The 22,711-nt window shown below is 41.1% G+C and overlaps 1 protein-coding gene across 1 annotated transcript in view; it reads right to left on the bottom strand.

Moving 5' to 3' along the window:
- CLVS1 (clavesin 1) overlaps positions 1–20,456 on the bottom strand; it is a 163,982-nt gene extending 143,526 nt beyond the window's left edge. The window contains exons 1-2 of the mRNA XM_004011696.6: positions 20,299–20,456; positions 4,877–5,504 (exon numbers count right to left, since the gene is read on the bottom strand). Coding sequence (XP_004011745.3) covers positions 4,877–5,331 — 455 coding nt within the window. The 5' untranslated portion in view covers positions 5,332–5,504; positions 20,299–20,456. The remainder of the gene's footprint in view (positions 1–4,876; positions 5,505–20,298) is intronic.
- Between the last annotated feature and the right edge of the window lie 2,255 nt (positions 20,457–22,711).

The following is a 22,711-nucleotide window of genomic DNA, read 5'->3' as shown; positions in this document are numbered from 1 at the left end:
GTTTCAATTTATTTACCATCTGTGCTATATTATTTTTATTTGTTGCTGTTGTTTAGTTGCCAAGTCATGTCCAACTCTTTGCAGCCCCATGGACTGTAGCTTCTCTGTCCATGGGATTTCCCAGGCAAGCATACTGGAGTGGGTTGCCATTTCCTCCTCCAGGGCATCTTCCTGACCCAGGGATTGAAACTGAGTCTCTTGCATTGGCAGGTGGATTCTTTACCACTGAATGCTATAAGCCCATTTTATAAGCCCAGTATTCATGTTAATACTTTAAGTATTACTGCATGTTTGCCATGTACCATGCAACGAGCTGTGTAACTTAAATGCATTATTTCATTCAGTCTTCTCAGCTACATTATTAAATAAGCTTGCTTATCATCCCCTATCATTTTGCCTTTTCATACTGTTCATGGGGTTTGCCATTCCCTTCTCCAGTGGACCACATTCTGTCAGGCAACAAATGTCCATCTAGTCAAGGCTATGGTTTTTCTAGTGGTCATGTATGGATGTGAGAGTTGGACTGTGAAGAAGGCTGAGTGCTGAAGAATTGATGCTTTTGAACTGTGGTGTTGGAGAAGACTCTTAAGAGTCCCTTGGACTGCAAGGAGATCCAACCAGTCCATTCTAAAGGAGATCAGCCCTGGGATTTCTTTGGAGGGAATGATGCTGAAGCTGAAACTCCAGTACTTTGGCCACCTCATGCGAAGAGTTGACTCACTGGAAAAGACTCTGATGCTGGGAGGGATTGAGGGCAGGAGGAGAAGGGGACGACAGAGGATGAGATGGCTGGATGGCATCACCAACTCGACAGACGTGAGTCTGAGTGAACTCCGGGAGTTGGTGATGGACAGGGAGGCCTGGTGTGCTGTGATTCATGGGATCGCAAAGAGGTGGACACGACTGAGTGACTGAACTGAACTAAACTATCATCCCCACCTTCCAAGTGAGAAAACAGAGTCAGAAAGGAGAGAGGTTACTTGTCCCGCCCGGGTCATATAACCGTAAATCACGTGACAGTGTCATAGCTCAGACTGAGGTTTGCTTGCTTCTGATCATCTGTGGCTGTCAATGGGAGAGCCTTAACCTTTCACCTTCTTGTTAAAGCCAAAATGGTTTGGAACAAACAGTATTCTACAATTTAAAAAAAAAAATTGCCTCTAGCCTGGATAGGAGGGGAGTGATAATGGATACACGTATATGTATGGCTGAGTCCCTTTGCTATATGCCTGAAACTATCACAACATTTTTAATCAGCTATACTCCAGTATGAAATAAACAGTTAAAAATAAAGCTGCTTCAAGTAGACCCAGCCTTTTGGTGGAGGAAGAGAGGAGGGGTGTAAGTAAGAGTGTGTACATGTGTATGTGTGTGTGTGTGAGAGAGAGAGAGATTACTTTAAAGAACCTAGTTAATCAGAAGCCTATAGAGTGAATTTTAAAATCCCTCTCCATCCATAGGATCAGGCTGAATGAGCTTCACATTCATGAACCATTGGAGATGGAAGGTGTTTCAGAGATTACCTAGTTCACGCTCTTCATCTTACACCTAAGGAAACTGAGAAGAAGAGACATGAAGTACCTCGTTCGAGGTTATCATAATCATAAAGATGTGAATGATTCCCTTGGAGACTTGTTTCTTTTTGCTTCTTAACACCACATTTTGAGATATTTACAGACCAAAGACTAACAGAAAACAAGATACTATATGGTGATGGTCTCTTCACGTCTAAATCGTTGCTTACTGGTGTTCTGTGTGTCACGTGTGTTAGCAGACAGAAGTTCTCGAACACGTGTGACAACTACGCACCGATGAAGTCAGCACGATCATTCTCCAGAGTCATCAGATTTTACTGTTTCAAAATCCAAAGTGTTCGTATGTCCTTTCCAAGAGGACAGCTGTTTCTGCTAGTTAAACTAGGGCTCCTGTCCACTGTGGATGGCTTATGTCTCAGAAGGAATTCTCCCGTGGTAGGGGTCAGCCGTCCATGTGTTTGCATCATTACCGGACAGTGGGTGCCCAAAGCACTGTTTGCTGGGAGGGACATGTATTTTTGTCGTGTCCTCAGTGACTTAGCACACACTCTGGCACCAAGTCTACACTCAACAAATGTTTGTCAAGTGAATGATGCATGGGTGAATGTGAGGACCTGGAAATCTTTAATTGGAATATAATTGCTTTACAATGTTGCGTCGGTTTCTGACATATGACAACACGAATTAGCCATGAGTATACATATGTCTGCTCCCTCTTAAGCCTCCCTCCCACACCACTACGTTGTTGCAGACATCCGGCTGGGCTCCCTGTGTTATACAGCAGCTTCCTGCTAGCTATCACTACACATGGTGGTGTATACATGCCAATCCCAACTTCCCAGTTTGTCCCACCCTCTCCTTCCTCTGCTGTGCCAAGTCCATTCTCTACATCTTCATCTCTATTCCTGCCCTGCAAATAGGTTCATCAATTTAAAAGAAAAAAATGGACCAAGTTCACTAACAGATCCTTCACAATAAAATACATACAGATGGCAAGTTAGCATATGAAAAAAAAAAAAAAAAGACCTGGAAATCTTTCTCATCGGTAGAACACTGTAATGAGAAGCTCATCCTTAACGCCTATGGGATAACAGAGCAGAGACACAGCAGGGCATCCTGGGCTGTGGTGCAGATCTGAACCGTCTATATATAGACTGATAGTAGTAAAACATTCCAATACCTTTTCAGGGTTTGCTGTTGTTTAGTCACTCAGTCGTGTCTGACTCTGCAACCCTGTGGACTGCAGAATGCCAGGTTTCCCTGTTCTTCACCATCTAGATTGCCCTATTCCAATTTTTCAACCAGAAAACAGTCGGTGGGGTCGCTAAAGTGTCCCACGCTAATCATCTTTAGGGTGAGGCCTAGTCATATGAGGCACAAAACAGCACCCTAGAAATTTCTTTTAATTATATTTGGATGAGGGGCTCTTTGGTATATTTTGAAAGTTAAACCTGTGTTTCCCCAAGTACCATAATTTCAGTATGATACCCCTGTGAGAGCTCAAGTCACAGGCAAAGTTTTGGAGATTAGTCCATACATTCTTTCTAATTCAACATTTATTGCCTATTGGACTATGTGCCCAAGAGATAAACATGAAAAAGGTGCAGTCTGTTGCCCTCAAGGAAACGGCAGTCTTGGGAGGAGGGGTAAGAAAGAACACACACATAGGCATGCAATTATAATAAAGCCAAGATAAGAGAACTCGCTCTCAAATCAACCCCCGTTCTGTATCTCACTCGTTGTGTGCCACTGAATGAGTCGCTTAACTTTGCAAAACTGGGATCATAAGAACACCATCATGAAAAGTTCTTGGGTGGATTAAATGAGATTATATGTGTTCAAAAATATCGGCTATAATAACAGTGGTTCTTAAACTGCTGTTGTAAATACCTGAGTGGAAATACGTGGGCAGAGGCAGACACCTCATGGAACAGGGTTGGGATGGACGTTGATGAAGACTATCTTCCCGAAGAACACTAGAGATAGGTATGAGACAGTGGGCAGGGTATGTTCAAGTTGGTTGGATTTGGCATTCGAAATGTTGACCCTCCTTTAAGTCTCTGGTGGAGTGAGTCCAGAGGCTTGGAGACATGTCAAAACCACAATTACTAGTATTTAAGGCAAAGCTTACACTTCCAACCAGCTGGACTGGAGAACATGAAAAAAAGCAGAGGGTGAAGCAGAGCAGGAGATGAAGAAGAATTGTAAAGGGCTTTATTTTACTTTGAGGACTTACAGGCCATTGAAGAATTTTAATGAGAGGAGTGACATAGTGGAATTTTGGGAGGGTTACTCTGACGATTGTAAAGACTAGAATGGCTCAGAGGAGACTGGACCAGAGGCACGGAGCCTGTCAGAAGGCTGTCTGAGTGATGCAGGTGAGAAACGAGGACTTACACTAGGGCAGTAGCCGTAGGAGCCACTAAAAACAAGAGACTCGAGCGGGTTTTAAAAAGAAAGGAACAGGACTCAGCAATTAATGAAATGTGAGGAGCAATGGCGGGGAGTGGTCCAGAGAGACACTCAGGTTTCTGGCTCAAGAGACTGGATGGATGGAAGAGCGGGAAAGATGATGCACTCAGTTTGGGACGTGTTGAGTTTGTAGTTATTTATGGGACTTTCAGGAGAAATGTTCAAAGCCGTTTGGGTGGAAAGGTCTGGCATGCAGAAAAAATGTCAGGTATTAAACTCATGGACAGGATCCAAGGAATTATTTCACATGTTGAAAATACTTGATTTAAAGCCATCTACTGCATCCACTTTTCTTGTTGTTAAAGATGAGAACATAAAAGATGGAATATATGGATCTTCTAAAAGACCAGATTTCAGTTTTATGAAAATATGTGACCCCCTCTGATGAAAAGAATAACTTCTGGGGTCTCTACAATTCTAACTTGTGTTCCAAAACATTGCTGTGGATCTGGAATCACCTTCTGATGGCAGTGAAAGACCCGTGGCCTTGAAAGTTTCTTTGTAGATGAAGATAATGAGTACATGTGTGTGTGCTAAGTAGCTTCAGTCATGCCTGACTCTGTGCGACCCTATGGACTGTAGCCCAACAGGCTTTGCTGTCTGTGGGATTCTCCAGGCGAGAATACTGGAATGGGTTGCCATGCCCTCTTCAGGGGATCTTCCTGACCCACGGATCAAACCCACATATGTTAATGTTTCCTGCATCAGCAGGCGAGTTCTTTCCCACTGGCACCATCTGGGAAGCCTGGATGTAGAGAATATATATGTTTAAATAAGAGCCCATTATCCATAAAGGCTTATAGCCCCAAACATGCAATGACAATGCTTATGAAACAGAGGAACCAAATAAAGACACTATCTACATTTACCTACTCTGATCCCAATTGGCTGCGAACAGCAGAAGAATCTTCCTGCCGTAGTGATCACGGTTTTCCAACACTCCAGGGAACCCATCAATGAGAGCCCTCTTAATGCCAGGATCATCGGCCTTGAAGTTTTTGAACATGTCCAGGTTTAGCTGGCGGTACTGGAAGTACTGGGCCAGGAGTCTGAAGGCATCTGCTTGGTGAAACTTCCTGGCTCGGAGAAACCTCAGGATGAAGGCATCATCTGTGCGTAAGAATCCGATGTCAGGCCTGGTGATGATCATGTCTCTGACTTGCTGGATATCCTGGTGTAAAACGTCTGGGTTTTCATTCAGTTCCAGGCGTGCTTTCTCTATAGTCTCTGGGCTGAGTCCAGCCTGTAAATGGGTCATCTTGGTTGAATCTCCTTTCGAAGTGCTTAATTTCTGATGTTTGGGAAGAAAAGAGACTGGTCCCATTCACGTGATGGTCTGCTGAAATCGTGGCCCATTCAACAGTCTTTTTACCACCAAGCTGCCACTGAAACAGACAAGCAGAGGCTCTTCTTTCTGTTCCTGGAAAATGGTTGGACATTCAGATTCTATGTGGTGGTGGCCAGCCAGAAGAGAAGCCGAACCAAGGCCATTGCTTACTGCAAAACAAATACACACAAATAGATCATACAAAGAAGGTCTGGGCAAATGACCTGGAACTCAGAAAAGCAGTATATTATGCTGTAGAGCTGATTAGAAGAATAAAGGGTATATATTATTTAAAATAGGGTCTTTGGCATAATTTCATTATTCACACCTTCCGTGTGTAATGGGTTTCCCTGATAGTTCAGTTGGTAAAGAATCTGCCTGCAGTGCAAGAAATCCCGGTTCGATCCCTGGATCAGGAAGATCTGCTGGAGAAGGAAGAGGCTACCCACACCAAGTATTCCTGGGCTTCCCTTATGGCTCAGCTGGTAAAGAACCCTCCTGCAATGTGGGAGATCTGGGTTTGATGCCTGCGTTGGGAGAAGGGAAAGGGTACCACTCCAGTATTCTGGCCTGAAGAATTCCATGGACTGTATAGTCCATGGGTTGCAAAGAGTCAGACACAACTGAGTGACATTCGCTTTCACTTTTCACTGTGTAATATGCAAGTCTTTGCAATACGTTTAGGAAGTTTTTAATGATACCGACTAATTAACAGTCTATAGTCAGACTAGGAATAGCTTGCTTTTTTAATGAGTTACCCAGGAAAAGAGAAAAATCCTCCTCTGTTGCAGCCTGTTTTATGGGGCCGTTCACAGGCATTCAATCAGAGACATTAGGGCCTCCATTAGCTTCTTTTCTCAGTTTCTTTCACAGAAATACCCCCTTTTTTAAAGGCAGCCATTTGCAGCTTAACAGTGAAAAGGGGCTTTTAAAGTCACCCTATTGTAACCTCATGGTACCTAATTACTCAAACTGAACTAAATGAACTGGAGCAGGGAGAGAAGGACAGGCTTATGGCTGGAAGCTTGACCTTCGATAATCAAATTCAACAGCAGTGAGAGAGAGGCTCATGTGAAGACATTTCCCAGCAGTCTCACTCTTCTACTGAGGACAAAAGGTCTTAGAACTCTTAGTTGTCTTCTTTCCTGGCCCAATATCCATATGGACTTTAAGGTCACTTTTTGGTATAACTTTTCTGTTATCCTAAGATATTACTTTACTTATGATAATGATTAAGTTCTTTGTTTCATTTTTCCCTTGGTGAAATGTCTTTATTTTTAATTTATTTTTTATTGAAGTATAGTTGAATTGCAATGCTGTGTTAATTACTGTTATACAGCAAAGTGACTCAATTATTCTTTGTCATATTCTTTTCCATTCCGGTTTATCACAGGATATTGAATATAGTTTCCTGTGCTATACAGTAGGACCTTGTTTTTTTATTTTTCCCATTCTATATATGACAGTTTGCATCTGCTAATCCCAAACTCCCAGTCCAGCCCTCTCTCACCCTCCTCTCCCTTGGCAACCACCAGTCTGCTCTCTATGTCTGACTCTATTTCTATGTCACAGATAGGTTCATTTCTGTCATATTTTAGATTTCACACCTAAGTGACATCATATGGTATTTGTCTTTCCCTTTCTGACCTGCAATCCCAATCCTAGGCATATAACCAGACACAACTATAATTCAAAAAGATCCATGTTCACAGCAATGCTTTTAACAGTAGCCACGACATGGAAACAATCTAAATGCCCATCGACAAATGAATGGGGAAAAGATGTGGTACATACACAAAACTGAATACTGCTCGGTCATAAAAAAGAACCGTAAGCTTCCAGATGTTCAAGCTGGATTTCAAAAAGTCAGAAGAACCAGAGATCAAACTGCCAACATCTGCTGGATCATGGAAAAAGCAAGAGAGTTCCAGAAAAACATCTACTTTTGCTTTATTGACTACACCAAAGCCTATGACTATGTGTATCAAAACGAACTTGGAAAATTCTTAAAGAGAAGGGATACCAGACCACTTGACCTGCCTGTTAAGAAATCTGTATGCATGTCAAGAAGCAACAGTTAGAACTGGACATGGAACAGCAAATTGGTTCCAAATCGGGAAAGGAGTACGTCAAGGTATATTGTCACCCTGCTTATTTAACTTATATGCAGACTACATTTGTGAAATGCTAGGTTCGATGAAGCACAAACTGGAATCAAGATTGCTGGGAGAAATATCAATAACTTCAGATACACAGATGACACCACCCTTATGGCAGAAAGTGAAGGGGAACTAAAGAGCCTCTTGATGAAGGTGAAAGAGGAGAATGAAAAAGTTGGCTTAAAACTCAACATTCAGAAAACTAAGATCATGGCATCCAGTCCCATCACTTCATGGCAAATAGATGGAGAAACAATGGAAACAGTGAAAGACCTTATTTTGGGGGGCTTCAAAATCACTGCAGATGGTGAATGCAGCCATGAAATTAAAAGACGCTTGCTCCTTGGAAGAAAAGCTATGACCAACTTAGACAGTATATTAAAAAGCAGAGACATTACTTTGGCAACAAAAGTCTGTCTAGTCAAAGCTATGGTTTTTCCAGTAGTCATATATGGATGTGAGAGTTGGACTATAAAGAAAGCTGAGCGCCAAAGAATTTATGCTTTTGAAACATGGTGTTGGAGAAGACTCTTGAGAGTCCCTTGGACAGCAAGAAGTTCCAACCAGTCAATCCTAAAGGAAATCAGTCCTGAATAGTCATTGGAAGGACTGATGTTGAAGCTGAAACTCCAATACTTTGTCCATCTGATGGAAAGAACTGACTCATTTGAAAACACCCTGATGCTGGGAATGACTGAAGGTGGGAGAAGAAGGGGATGACAGAGGATGAGATGGTTGGATGGCATCACCGACAAGATGGATATGAGTTTGAGCATGCTCTGGGAGTTGGTGATGGACAGGGAAGCCTGGCGTGCTGCAGTCCATGGGGTCGCAAAGAGTCAGACACGACTGAACAACTGAACTGAACTGATAAGAAACAATGAAATTGATGCTGTTGGTAGCAACATGGATGCAACTAGAGATTAGCATACTTAATGATTGTTTGAAGCCCTTCAGGTTTTTCTACCTAAATGGTATACAGACAAATGCTCATATTATTTGCATCTTTCTCATTTTAAATATGTTTAACCTCTCTCAGACATCAGTTTGGTTTAACCTAGAAGTACCAAAAATCAGAAGACATATTAGTTTTAAAAAAAACTTGGAGGTGTGTATTTTTTTCCCTAGCTTTCCTAGATCAAACAGTATTTGCAACAAGAGGCAGAACATTTACTTACAACATAATTGTTAACACTTTATCATACAAAATAATTTTAAAGATAAAATGATTCTTTCAACTTAATTTAGGACTAGCTATAATTTCTATAGGGAGATAATCACTTCACACATTTCTGCTTTATATTGCCTTTGTGATAGATGAAAATGGGTTCAGATAATTAGTATTCATTTTCAAGAATGAATGTAGAATAGTAAAAGTTTTATTTATAAAATGTTGGCTTTGCAAAGTAATTTGTAAAATGTAGCATTTGGCTCTGAAAGTGAGAAAATAAGTATAACAAAGTCCTTATTCTCACTGATTCCGAAACTGAAGATAGTAAAGGAATATAGTTCTCTATGAACTAGTCCCAGGGTTGGAAGAATGTTTAAAATCCATCTAGTTCAATGTCCGTCTGATGTTAAAATTCCCTCTTTAACAACCTCACCACACTCCTTCAAAAAGTTCCCTTGTTTGATGTCTCCCTCTTCAAATTCTTCCCTGGACTTCCCTGGTGGCTCAGATGGTAAAGTGTCTGCCTACAATGTGGGAGACCCAGGTTCAGTCCCTGGGTCAGGAAGATCTCCTGGAGAAGGAAATGGCAACCCACTCCAATATTCTTGCCTGGAAAATCCCATGGATGAGGAGCCTGGTAGACTACAGTCCATGAGGTCACAAAGAGTTGGACACAACTGAGCAACTTCACTTCTTCAAATTCACCTCGATACCCACTGTGTGCTTCCCTGGTGGCTCAGACAGTACTGAATCCACCTGCAATGCGGGAGACCCGGGTTTGATCCCTGGTTTGGGAAGATCCCCTGGAGGAGGAAATGGCAACCCACTCCAGTATTCTTTCCTGGAAAATCCCCATGGACAGAGATCCTAGCAGGCTACAGTCCATGGAGTTGTACAGAGCTGGACATGACTGAGCGACTAAGCACACAGCATATCCACCGCAATCTACCTTGACTCTCATCAACCAGTGGCTGAGATGATCATATAGTTTATTATCCAAATTTAGACACCAGGAGGCACTAATAACAATGATACTGGGACAACACGCAGAACTGGGGACAGTGCCGAGCAAACCCAGATGATCCCTCTGCTGGTGCGTGACCTTTCTGTCGCTACTGCCAGTGGACAAATTTCAGCACCATTTATGTGTGCATGACCCCATTAGCATTTGATGTTGATGACTTCCTAAAACTATTTTCTCACTCTTTCCTGTAATTTCATGTACCTTATTTTTCTCCCAGCCTCTGTCCATTCCTGCTCCATCTTTGTATGTGCTCACCATTTCTATGTATTATTTTCCAGGGTCCAACCATGATTTAACCACCTACATGTGGGTGACTTCAGTCCATAGCTCTCTCCTGATGCTCACGTGTATTTATATATCCAGCTGCTTATGGAGCACCCCCACTTAGATGTCCCCTAGGCCCCACACACTCAATATGTTCAAAACTGAATTCATCAGCGTTCCTCATTCTGAATCTGCTCTTCGACCTCCCCCTCTTACTGACTGACATCATCTGTGTCATTTCCCACGCTGGAAGCCTGGGCGTCAGCTATTATTCCATCCCCTCCCTTACTGCCCACATTCAGGCAGTCACTTCCATAATATTTCTCAGATCTTCCCAGTTCTTTCCATCCATTTTCATGGTCTTTGTTTAGACCACATCACCACACATCTGTTTAGTCCTGCAATATCCCCTTGATGGTATCCTTGCTGCCAACCTTGACTGTCCCTTGTCCATTCTTTGTATTAATATTTAAATCTTCTCATGTGACTCCTTTTTTAAAATTGATTTTTACTGAAGTATAGCTGCTTTACAAAGTTGTGCTACTTTTCTACGGTATGGCAAAGTCAATCAGCTCTATATATTCATATATCCCCCTTTTTTTTGGATTTCCTTCTCATTTAGGTCACTCCAGAGCACTGAGAAGGCAATGGCACCCTGCTCCAGTACTCTTCCCTGGAAAATCCCATGGACAGAGGAGCCTGGTGGGCTGCAGTCCATGGGGTCGCTAAGAGTCGGACACAACTGAGCGACTTCACTTTGATTTTTCACTTTCATGCATTGGAGAAGGAAATGGCAACCCACTCCAGTGTTCTTGCCTGGAAAATCCCAGGGATGGGGGAGCCTGGTGGGCTGCTGTTTATGGGGTCGCACAGAGTTGGACACGACTGAAGCGACTTAGCAGCAGCAGCAGCAGCAGAGCACTGAGTAGGGTTCCCTGAGCTATATAGTAGGTTCTCATGAGTTATCTATTTTATACATAGTATCGATAGCGTGCATATGTCAATCTCAACCTCCCAATTCATCCCAGCCCCCCATGTCACTCCTTGATCAACATCAATCGATAGCTTCCAGTTGTTCTAGGATGAAATATAAAACCCTGTGACGTGGACCTGGTTTCTGAGACTCTGGTCCCCATCTGTGTCCCCAGATCCACCATCCATCCATGCTGCCACACCAAGACACTTGTGGTCTCTTCTCTCACCACTGGGCCTTGGAAAAAGATGCTCCCTCTGTCTAGAACAACCACTGGCTAACTCCTCTTACCCTTAAGGAGTCACCACCCAGGAACTCTCTCATCTTCAGAGGTCAGGTGTAGTCCCCTCACCCTTACCAAAATGACATTTTATCACCAGTTTCCCCTCTCCCTCCTTACTCTGAACTCCTCACTCAGAATCTCCTTGATTACCTGATCTTACTCATTTGTGTTTCCCCAGCACAGTCTCTGACACACAGAGGGTTTGTGCCATGCTCAGAGACTCTTCATTGTGTTCACTGCCTATCCTCAGGGTCTGGGACAGTGCCTGCACTAAGTAGGTGCCGTATGTGTACATCCATATAGGACAAATGCATAAAGTAGTCACAATGTTGGTTCACTGAGTGAATAAGTGGTTTCCCCTTCTGTTTCAGTACCTCTAGGAATGTTTTCCTTAAAGGTGTTGTAGCTGCCTTCATTTCCCTCCTTATATACAAAGTAATTTGTTCCTAGAGGAAGTTAGCCTAGGCACATTGTACTTCAGATCTTTGCCTCTTTGAAGCATTCTGGGTGAGGTTCAGGGTTCCAATCTTGGCACAATGTGCTCAGAGTACAAGGCATAGCAAAGGCTGGTCCCTGACAGAATATTTAAAGCTGCTGGGAGCAACTTCCTTACCTTACAGTTCAGGGAACTCAACAACGTTTCCAGGATAAATTACAAGGGGTTCAGGGGGAGAGTTGAAGCTGCATTTTTCACGGCCCACATCCATAGTTATGCCTCTGATCTATAATCTCTGAAATAAATTTGCTTCACTCTATATCTTTATTCTGTGCTCAGCATACAATGAGAGTTGCTGGAGAGAGTGCCCAAGCCAGGGTCACCAGTTTTCATGCTTAGGATGAAACAAACATTTTCCATTAAAGTCAAACCCTTCATTTCAGAAATCTGAATAGACTTCTACTTAAATAATAGCTCCATCAATAATATTTAAGGCACTAAAAATACTGTGCTATACGAGAATGTTCTTCAGATATAGCATTTTTAATTGTGATATTTTTTGTTCACACGAAGGATTTGGTTCTTATTCAATGTTTCTGAATTGGTCAAACAGGTATAAAGAACACACTGGACTTGATATCACCTGAAGAAGTCACAGTGGTTTCTGTCCTGGTGGTATAATAAGAATTGCTTTAATTTGGTATTTATTATCACTGTGTTTGTTATGTCCCAGGCACTTGCATACTCTAATTTTTTTACATGGTATATGATGTAATTCTTGTGCTGTCTGCTAAGTCGCTTCTGTCGTGTCCAACTCTTTGCCACCCCATGGACTGTAGCCCATCAGGCTCCTCTGTCCATGCAGTTCTCCAGGCAAGAATACTGGGGTGGGTTGTGTTTCCTCCTCCAGGGGATCGTCCCAACACAAGGATCCATGGAACCCGCGTCTCCTTATGTCTCCTGCATTGGCAGGCACGTTCTTTACCGCTAATGCCACCTGGGAATTTACTAGCTCAATTCTATGAGATGAGTATACTATTGTCCCCATTTTTCAGATGAGGAAATAGGCACAGAATATGGTAAATGACCTTCCTAGAGTTACACAGTTACCAAGAAGCAAAACTGGGTTTAAGCTTATATTTCTAAAATCCCATGTTCCTTACTATGGTGCTCTTCTATCCTTACATATAGCAGAAAGGTTCTAATATTTACTACTTAAGACCTATGTCACCTTCAGCTAGTTACCGTCCCTCTCAGAACCTTGCTCTCCTTTCCTGAAATTCCTTCCAGCCTTACTTCCCTGGTGGCTCAGACGGTAAAGCATCTGTCTACAATGCGGGAGACCTGGGTTCGATCCCTGGGTCGGGAAGATCTGCTGGAGAAGGAAATGGCAATCCACTCCAGTGCTATTGCCTGGAAAATCCCATGGACAGAGGAGCCTGGTAGGTTACAGTCCATGGGGTCGCAAAGAGTCGGACATGACTGAGCGACTTCACTTTCACTTCACTTACTGGTCTATAAGCTTAAATGTGCCTAAGGGGTTAATAGACAGTTTTAGGTAGCCTAGCAACCGACTTTACAAATGTGCGGTTACCATCTTGTCCTCATATTTCATTTGCAGATGGACTATTTAAAATCTAGCTATCTGTGACTTTTCAAGCCATCATTGATTTTTGCTTTCTTTATGTATGTTCCTAGGGCTTGACACTGGGAATGACAAGTCAGCAGCCTTGACACTCTGTTTGAAGGACTGATAGGTTGGCATGCCTAGTAGACTCCCAAGCATGGCCCGGGTATTGAAATGTGCTTGATAACCCCAAAGGGACACTTTTGGTGGGTTCCTGTGAGCCTCAGAAACTCCTCTTCCACTTCTGGTTGGGTTCTAAATGATTCTTTTGTTTAGAGATTGTTCCAGATACATGAAAAGTAGCTCAGTACAGTCTCTGAGGAGCCCATGGTAGGAGTTTACTTCCATTTCTAATCCATGCTTTTTCTAACAAGCTAGAAATTCAGATAGTGGTATTTTTGTATGAGGAGGAGAAAAGAAGAGTCTCCATATGATGATATTTTAAATCATGGCATCCATAGATTCCAGATTTATACTGCATCTCAGATTTCCATTAGAAAAAAAAATATATCTGTATATTTCCTCATACAGAATTCAGTTTAAGAAAGTGTATTTGCCCATAAACACACTTGTAACACATACCCTAGTCTTTATGCACCAAGGAATCTAGGTGGAAAATCATTTCAGAAAGTATAATAATTCTAATAAAATCTATTTCATTACTTTATAATCTATTATTCTCACTTATTTCATCATCTTTAGAAACGTACATTAAATATAGTAGAAACAATCAGAATAATAATAACCATGTCTTATCTAAAAATATGTACATATGCATAAGTATTATTTCAAAGCATTTTACATCACTGATCTCTTTTCATCATTACAACGATCCCGCAATAGGTGGAATAAAGATAATTCCCTGGGAGAGTCTGAGAACCATGTGAAATGATGTAGGTAAAAGTGCTTTGAAAATGAAAAGCTCTGGTTTACATTTACCATAATATTCTTGTTGATACCACACTTTTAGCGTGTCCAAGAAAATAAAAAGATACTGAGCCTAGAACACCTAACACCAGGCATTAAGTCAGACAATGAGCTAGTGTTAAAACTGAGGGAAAAAACAAACATTTGTTGACTATTTGTTACCTACCTTGGACTTTGATATTATGTGGTCTAATCTCCACACCAACCTTTAAACCTAGATTATTACTCATCAGATAAAAGGGTAAATCTGAGATTTAGATAGAGTAAGTACAGATGGAAGAACAAAGACTCACCCAAGTCTTCCTGACTTGAAGATCATGTTCTGTTCACTGTCCAACCCTGACTCAGAAAAGGTGCTTTTTCTATACCAGCAGGAAATGGCAACCCACTCCAGTGTTCTTGCCTGGAGAATCCCAGGGACGGAGGAGCCTGGTGGGCTGCCGTCTATGGGGTCACACAGAGTCAGACACGACTGACGCGACTTAGTAGTAGCAGTAGTATAGGTGCTAACGCTCTCAGGTTCATTCACACAATAGGCACAGACCTACACCCCATCAATCCTCGGGAAGAACGATTAAGGGATGAGGCCAAATAGGGAAGAATTTGGGAATTTGACCACAATTGGCCAAATTCGAGAAGAAACAGTGTGCGGTTGTCATGACCAGAAAGATGAAATCTATAAATTCTAAATATTATTTGAAATGTGAGAACATCAATAATAATGAACAATACATTAAATATCTATTGCTTCTGTATGTTCTAGGTAATACAAAGAACAATTTTAAGTACACATAGCTTTAAATTAATACAAATGTAAAGTTAGAAACTATACCTATATTTGTTTCGTGAGTTTCTCTTCTAAGAAAAGGCTGAAGAATGAATCTCAGTGATAAAACTTTCCACTTGAAAGTCTAATTAACTACCTCAGCCATCAATAAATGTGAAAGATATGTTTCAGAATTTTTAATATGTATTGAATTAGGTGAACACTTACGGCTCTTCACCTTTCTAAATTCTCACTTCTACTTTTTTCATGGAATATGCATTTCCCCCTAGGAATGCTAAAAGGAATTTCTACACTGAATGACATAAAAACAGATCTGGCTGATAGATCAAAACCAAAATCAAAAGTCACAGTGAGCAAAAATCTTTTTTCAAGTACAATTCTATTTGAAATCTTTCTTGAAAGATAATATGCTTCCTTACTGCCAGTGGAGCCTATATTTAAATCTCAGAGGTTGGTTGATTACAACATTCGATGGTGCTGACCAAAGGGGTCTTATTTCCAAATGATGAATTTCAGACTGACCGTTAGGTTTCCCTAGTGGCTCAGATGGTAAAGAATCTGCCTGCAATGCAGGAGACCTCGGTTCTATCCCTGAGTTGGGAAGATCCCCTGGAGAAGGGAATGGCAACCCACTCCAGTATTCTTGCTTGGAGAATTCCGTGGACAGAAGAGCCTGGCAGACTACAGTTCACATAGTCACAAAGAGATGGACATGACTGAGAGACTAACACACACATTAGTGCTTGTAGGACTTGTCTGCATAAGTAATGGCAAAGGAACACACGCCCTGTGAGCAATAAATTGGACACCAGTCCATTGACTCTCTATCAAGCATTCACCAACTTGCAGAAAAGAGCTATCTGTACTGGGGGCAGGCAAGTCATCTGGAAGGATAAAGGGGAGACCTTTAATCATCTGAAAGTATAGTATGGCTAGAATTTAGCCCCTGGCTTATGGTCAACTTTCTATCACCTTTATACCCCGGGGCTTACCCTTGCCATATAAATAATCCTTATATAGACTCTCTTGGCTCCCTTTAAAATAGCAACGAAGCACACAGTCATCTGTCCCATTTGGTCTTGCTCTTAAGAAAGAATAAAAGTCAATGGGAATGAGTTCTATCAGAGTAGGGATGCTGAGAAGTGAAAGTGAAAGTTGCTCAGTCGGGTTTGACTCTGTGTCCTGAACTTTTACCCAAAATAGATGCTGGAGCAGAAGTAGAATAGACTGGGACTCAGATGAAGTGAACATGCTTCACAAAAGATGGTGTCCTGTTCTAGGACAATCTATAAAATTGTTATCCTTTTAGTTTGCCTTGGAGCAAGTAATACAAGGAGTTAAAGGGAAAGACAACATGTAAAGAAGGAATGAGGTTTTTCAGCCTCTTTATTGTGTTAGATAGAAAAGTTTTTCACTGAAGTAGTGGCTGTTTGTGGTGTGTGGGCGTGCTCAGTCATGTCCAGCTGTTTGCAACTCCATGGACTATAGCCCACCAGGTGCCTCTATGCATGGGATTTCCCAGGCAAGAATACTGGAGTGAGTTGCCATTTCCTTCTCCAGGGGATCTTCCCAACCCAGGGATTGAACTCATCTCATGCTTTGCAGGTGGATTCTTTACTGCTGAGCTGCCTGGAGAGCCCACACATAAGACAGGATGCCTTTTAATTACAGAGCCTGGGATTGGCATCCCCAACTGCCGCAAATCCCCTCTTATTTCCTCCAGAGCTACAAACAGTGAGCACTGTATACACTGTGTACTTGACACATACACAGATATGGGACTTTACGTAAGATGCTTGTGCAATAACACAGACTGAATTGACGTGGTATAATTTTAGGGAGGGGCTTCCCTGGTGGCTCAGATGGTAAAGAATCCACCTGCAATGCAGGAGACCTGGGTTTGATCCCTAGGTTGGGAAGATCCCCTGGAGGAGGGCATGGCAACCCACTCCAGTGTTCTTGCCTGGAGAATCCCCATGGACAGAGGAGCCTGGCGGGCTGTGTTCCATGGGATTGCAAAGAGTCGGACATGACTGAGCAACTAAGCACAGCACACAGCACAATCTTAGGGAGAAGAGATGGAGAAAGTGGTCTGTACAGTATCTACAAAGTGGGGATTTCGCTAAAAGAGTCCAGAAGACAAAAGGGGATCATCTCAAACACATATGGGGAAATTCCTACTGGTTCAGAAGTCAGGAAGAAGAAAAGCTCAGAGAAAGCTAGCCTCCCACACAGACATTTTCACATGATAATGGGTCTATAAAGGGGAAGAGACAACATACTAAAGGGCTGTGGAAGTCCACAGATGGAGTGAAAAATAATAAACTCATTAGCTGAACAAATGAAAGCTGTTTTATGGAGAGGAGAGTGACCAGTTGATTCCCATATCCATGAAGTTTCAAGCCAGAGAAGATAAACTTCCATTAGCTAAGAAAAACTTGGATTGAAAATTAAGCAGTTTTCTCTAGAGAAATGTAACACTTGGGGCTGACGTTACAGGCTACAGTTTTAGAGTCATTCATACTGTGAATCTTCTGAAACTTATTCCTGTAAAACCTGGATAAAATGAATAATAATGAAAAGAATCCAAAATTGGGAGGAAAATGTAATGGGGGAGAAGATCCCTGTTGGCTTGAGGAGTATTTCTGAGCTGACTGCATGTGGCCAGATTTCATATTTTGTAAACACATTCATCTATGTTACCTCGTCTGGGTCATTGTGTAACAGGAAAGCAGAGAATATTCAAGTCAGCATGGATCCATTTACTAAGGATGGCTCTGCTGGAGAAACATGTAAAATCATTAGTAGACTTCTCAAGGCTACAAAGGTGTCCCTTTGTAAAGCCTGTAGAAATGAGCAGACACCACCCATTCTGAAGAGTTCTAGATCCCCCCTTTTGGGAACTGAAGCCCCTTCCAGCTTTATATTCCATGACTCTAATAGGATACACCTCTCTGTGAACATGTCTGCGAAATGTATGGTGCCACTTTGCTGGAAAATATGTTTTCTGTTCACCTTTAAATCCATCATATAAATGAGAAAGTTCTGTTATTGAAAATATGAAAAAAAGCAAAGTAGCACTTACTAGAAAAGAAGGGAGAAGCCAGGATAGTGGTACTCCATAAAAATTAATAAACTCGGTATAATATTTAGTCAAAGAAAGGCATCACTTCTGAGACAGATGCCTGTAAATCTCACTGAAGCAGCATTGTTTTGCAATTTCCCCAGCCTCAGGAAATTGTATTAGGTACAGGAAGAAGTAGCATTGAAGACAGTCGATTCCTGGCCTGAGTTTCTGGTTCAAAGCAGCTAGAACTGGCAATATGTACACTTTTTAAAACTGCCTGAGTGGAACCATTCTTTGCAGAAAGATAAGGGAAGGGAAGGAGTTTTAAGAATCTAGTTGCCTGGGGCCTTGAGGGGTCCAGTTTACTGTGGATATTACCAATCTAAGGACAATAATGGATGATGAGATTTTCTTCTTCCCTAAAATCCATTTCACCAGATATTTTTGCTAGTTTTCTTCATTTGAGTTCAAAAGTGAGTCCATTTTAGACGCAGATAGAATTAATTCACAGCAGTAGACAGCTTTTGACAAAATACTACTATTCCTCATTCAAGAAGAGTATTTGGTATGAATTTTTCCTCAAAACTTCTTCCAGCAGATAGATACTTGTTTCTGAGGATTTTTTGTTTGTTTGTTTGTTTTACAGTGACTCTGATGATGAGCAAGCTGATTTAGACAAGACTTGCTTCTTTTTCTTTTTAAAGAGACAGAATAAACGTATAGGGGAAATTTTTAATCAACATTTACTGTGCTCTGCTTTAAACTTGGTTGTTACATGTGACTGACATTATTCCCATATGCAAATATGATCCATCTCATTTTTAATAAATATGTTGATATTATGAAAAACAATTTGCTTTAAAAATCCAACACTTTACTGTTCAGTAATAACTAATTAAATGAGTACCCACCAAAAGATTTTTTATTTATGACAGGATCAGGCACTTATTTTCTGAGATTTGTTGGCTCTTATAAAACAGATAAACCCGGTTAAATCAAAGAGGTGCTAGGTAGGACTTGGGTTTGGACCTTCAAGATATCCGAAGACCCCAACTTCCTTTCAGCTGAGAGAGAAAATCTTAGCACTCTAAAAGCAGAACCTGGTGGAACACAGTTACATAAAATGCCTTTTCAATTTTTTTTTCAGTCTATTTATTACCCTTTACTATTATAGGAAAATTGTGTTATCACCTGATTACTGAGAAAGCACACAAAAATCTCGCCTTTCAAATCTGACTCGGTCCTTGACTAGGATGAACAAAGCCAGACCATCTGCTCTGAATATCATTACCACTTTGGCCATTTGGGCAAAGGATCTATCTTCTCTGCTTCAAAAAGAGGTTTAAGATCAGAAATTGAAATTAAATAAGTAGACAGGAAGAGACATTTAGACAAATAACACTTTCCAACAAAAGCCCTATTTGTAAGGTTATCATCATCATCATCATCGTTTTAATTTTCATTCTAGCCACAGAGTTAACCTTTGGGGTCTCCATTTTACAAGACATTTTAGTGGGAAAAAAAAAAAAAAAACTTAATTCTGGAGTTTCTGCCATAAACGCTTAGGAAGAAAACCAGCATGTGGGTGAATGTGAGTCATCAGTCACCCCCACCCTGCTTCCTGGTGGTTCTCCATTGGAAAACCAGAAACTCGGATTGAGTGTATACATCTATTTCACCAGAATAATACTATACCCCAGGCCATGTTAATTTCCTGAACTAAACAGTCCCTAATCTGCTGAAAGGCAGCTGGCTAACTGCTGGTGTCTGGCAAGTACCCCATCTGTCCCCCTGCCTGAGGGCTCTCTCTCCTGTCTTCACTTTCCCTTTCTCTCAAGCAGGCGTCTCTCTTTGTTTTCAGGGCTGTAGTCTACCTGAACTTTGCTTTCCATGCCTGAAAACTTGGGCTCTTTTCCTCTATCCTGCGGACCTCCGGCTTTGTCTAAGTGACAAGACACAGTTGTGTTGACGGTAGTTACGGCGCTGGTGATGGTGGAGATCATGACGGTGATGGTGGAGATGGGGGTGCTGATGGTGTAAGGAGCGCAGGCTGAGCGGGCGCCGGGAGGAAGATGGACCACGGAGGCGGTGAGAGTGGGGTGCGAGAGGGATGGTGTGCGGAGGGATTGCAGGTGGGAGCTGTCCACGCACAGAAGTGCTGAAACGCCGCAGCCATGGCATCGCAGCAGCGGGGAAAGGCGGGGAAGCGCTGCAAATACAGAAGGGAGAAAAAAGGCAACAAATACCTTCACACGGCCGCCCAGCCTTGCTTTGGTAATGTGTTTCTGCAGGTGTCCTCGGTGCTGAGCTGAGTGGGTGAGATCCCCTATTCTGGCAGGTTCGGGCTCAGATTTCTCTAGAAAGCTGTGAATGAGAGCCCCGGCTCCAAGGGGCTGTGATTTTTGGTAGGAGGCGTGTGCGCCCGAGACTCTGTCCTTCTATACGGAGCTTGGCTTTCCCCTGGGTCCTAAATGCCTCCGCACCCTTGTTCTCCCCCGAGGTTCCGTCAAGACAATACGGAGAATTATTGCAATTTTATAACATGTGGGACAAAAAGTACTTACCATTAATCACCCCCACCCACTTCCATACACAAAACCTTAAAAACAGAACCTTTTAAACAAATTAATGCAAACGCTGAAAGAGACTCTGTGTGTGTGTGTATAAATGTAACATGAAAAAGTACCACAAACCTATGGGGAAAAGGATGGATTATTTCATTAACAAATTGTGGTAAGAAATGAACGATTTGGAAAAGATTCAAATTAAAGTCCCATCGTACCAAATTAATTCCACCTAGATTAAAGAGCTGAGTAAGAAAGTAAATTTTTTTAAAAAGCTGGAAGGACATAAGAAATATATTTACTGATTTCAGGATAAAGAAAGCGTTCTAAGCACCAGAGGAACAGAAGGAATCATAAAGAAAAAAGGGCAATAAGTTTGAGTGCATAAGAATACTTTTGAATGTAAAAATATCATAACAAAGTAAATATAAATGACCATTTGGAAAAAATTGCAACAAATGTATGTTTCATCATAAAATAACTCACATATCAAAAGAAATACACCATCAGTCTAAGATTAAAAAGGAGGACAAACATATGACAAGGAATTCACTAAAGAAAGGTAAATGCATTATAAACCTATTTTTTTCCATCAACCTCTCTTATAAACACAGATATGTAATTTAAATTACTGTAATTTTGACTGAGGGTTTAAGTCTACTCAATATCTCATATTTTTGAGATAATGATGAGGAAGTGCCACCTTTCTATAAATCTATTTCCAAACATACCTTGTGTCATAAAATATATATACATTTAGACCCAGTGTTTCTACTTTATGCACCTTATCCTGGGGATATAATCAGATATGCAGATAAGGATTTAGTTTATGATCATAGAAACTGTCAAAAATAATGAAAGCATCACATTTTTGTATATAGCCTATTATGTTTGAAGCTATTAAAAAGGTATTTTTGAACACTACTATAGACAAAGAAACATGCTTGCAAAATGGTAAGTTAAAAATGAGCAATACCAAATACAGTAACCCCATTAAACAGTTTTTACATTTACTAAAAAGAAAAGAAAAGAAACATTAAATATTTTAATGCGATATTTTTAATCATATATTTCACAGAGATTTAAAATAGAATTCTTCCAACTCTGGACATAGCATTTATTTACTTCTCTGTTTAATATCTCTCCTTCCAATAGAATATAAGCACCATGTGGTGGAAAATTTGTCTGTCTTGTTCACCAAAGCTTCCCAACCATCTAGAAGCATGCCGGAATGTCACAGAAGTTCAATAAATATTTGAGGAATAGAAAAATGAATGAATGACATAGCCCCTACATACAGATATGCTTTTAAAGTTTATAGAGCTATGAATTTTGTATAGAAAGTTATCCAGAAAGGTATAGTACAGCAAAATGATCTGAGGTTGTTGCTGAGTTTTGAACACATATTAGTTCAATCAAAGGGACATCTTCAAAGGTATAGTTAATCATGGACATGACATGCAAACTAGCACCAAATGGAAACTTTTTAGGAGAAAAAAGTTCTCTTTAATTAATTTGCAGTCTAATACTGTTCACTTCTTCTTGATCGTGATCTCTTTAAAAGCTTTATGGACTTTCCTTTCTTCTGCAATGCTAATGTTAACTATCCTGCTTCTCTTCCTTCTTTCATCTGTTTTATAACCACTAATGGAAATATAAGCCAAGACCTAAGTATTTAGTTAGCCTATGACATAAGACTTTTTCAAAGTTTCAGATGATTTTGTCTACCTTTGCTCAGAAGGTGTTCTCTTTCAGATTTTTTATTTTTTTCCCACTATCAATTGTGACTTTTGAATGATATTGGTGATAACCTCGCCAAGTTTTATTTGTATCTGTAGAAACAAAATCATATGTGTGAGTTTGTGTGTACTCCCCTTCCTGAGAAATCTTTAGAAGAAAATTCTCCCCGCTTATAAGAGGCTGACTCATAAAGCCAGAGTACACCTGCCTGATTGAGTAATAGGGCCCACAGAGATGGGGCAAAGTAACCACAAAACCTTATAGTCTTTTATTCTGAGTTTTAAAAACAGTTTTAAATTTTCCTTGCACTGATCAGAGTGGAAAAAATGTGTGTTTTTTTTAAACTGTTTATAAT

The sequence above is a fragment of the Ovis aries genome, chromosome 9 (genome assembly GCF_016772045.2).
Source record: "Ovis aries strain OAR_USU_Benz2616 breed Rambouillet chromosome 9, ARS-UI_Ramb_v3.0, whole genome shotgun sequence".
NCBI lineage: Eukaryota > Metazoa > Chordata > Mammalia > Artiodactyla > Bovidae > Ovis > Ovis aries.
The sequence above is the reverse complement of the archived record's forward strand: the minus strand, read 5'-3'. Positions and strand labels throughout refer to the sequence as shown.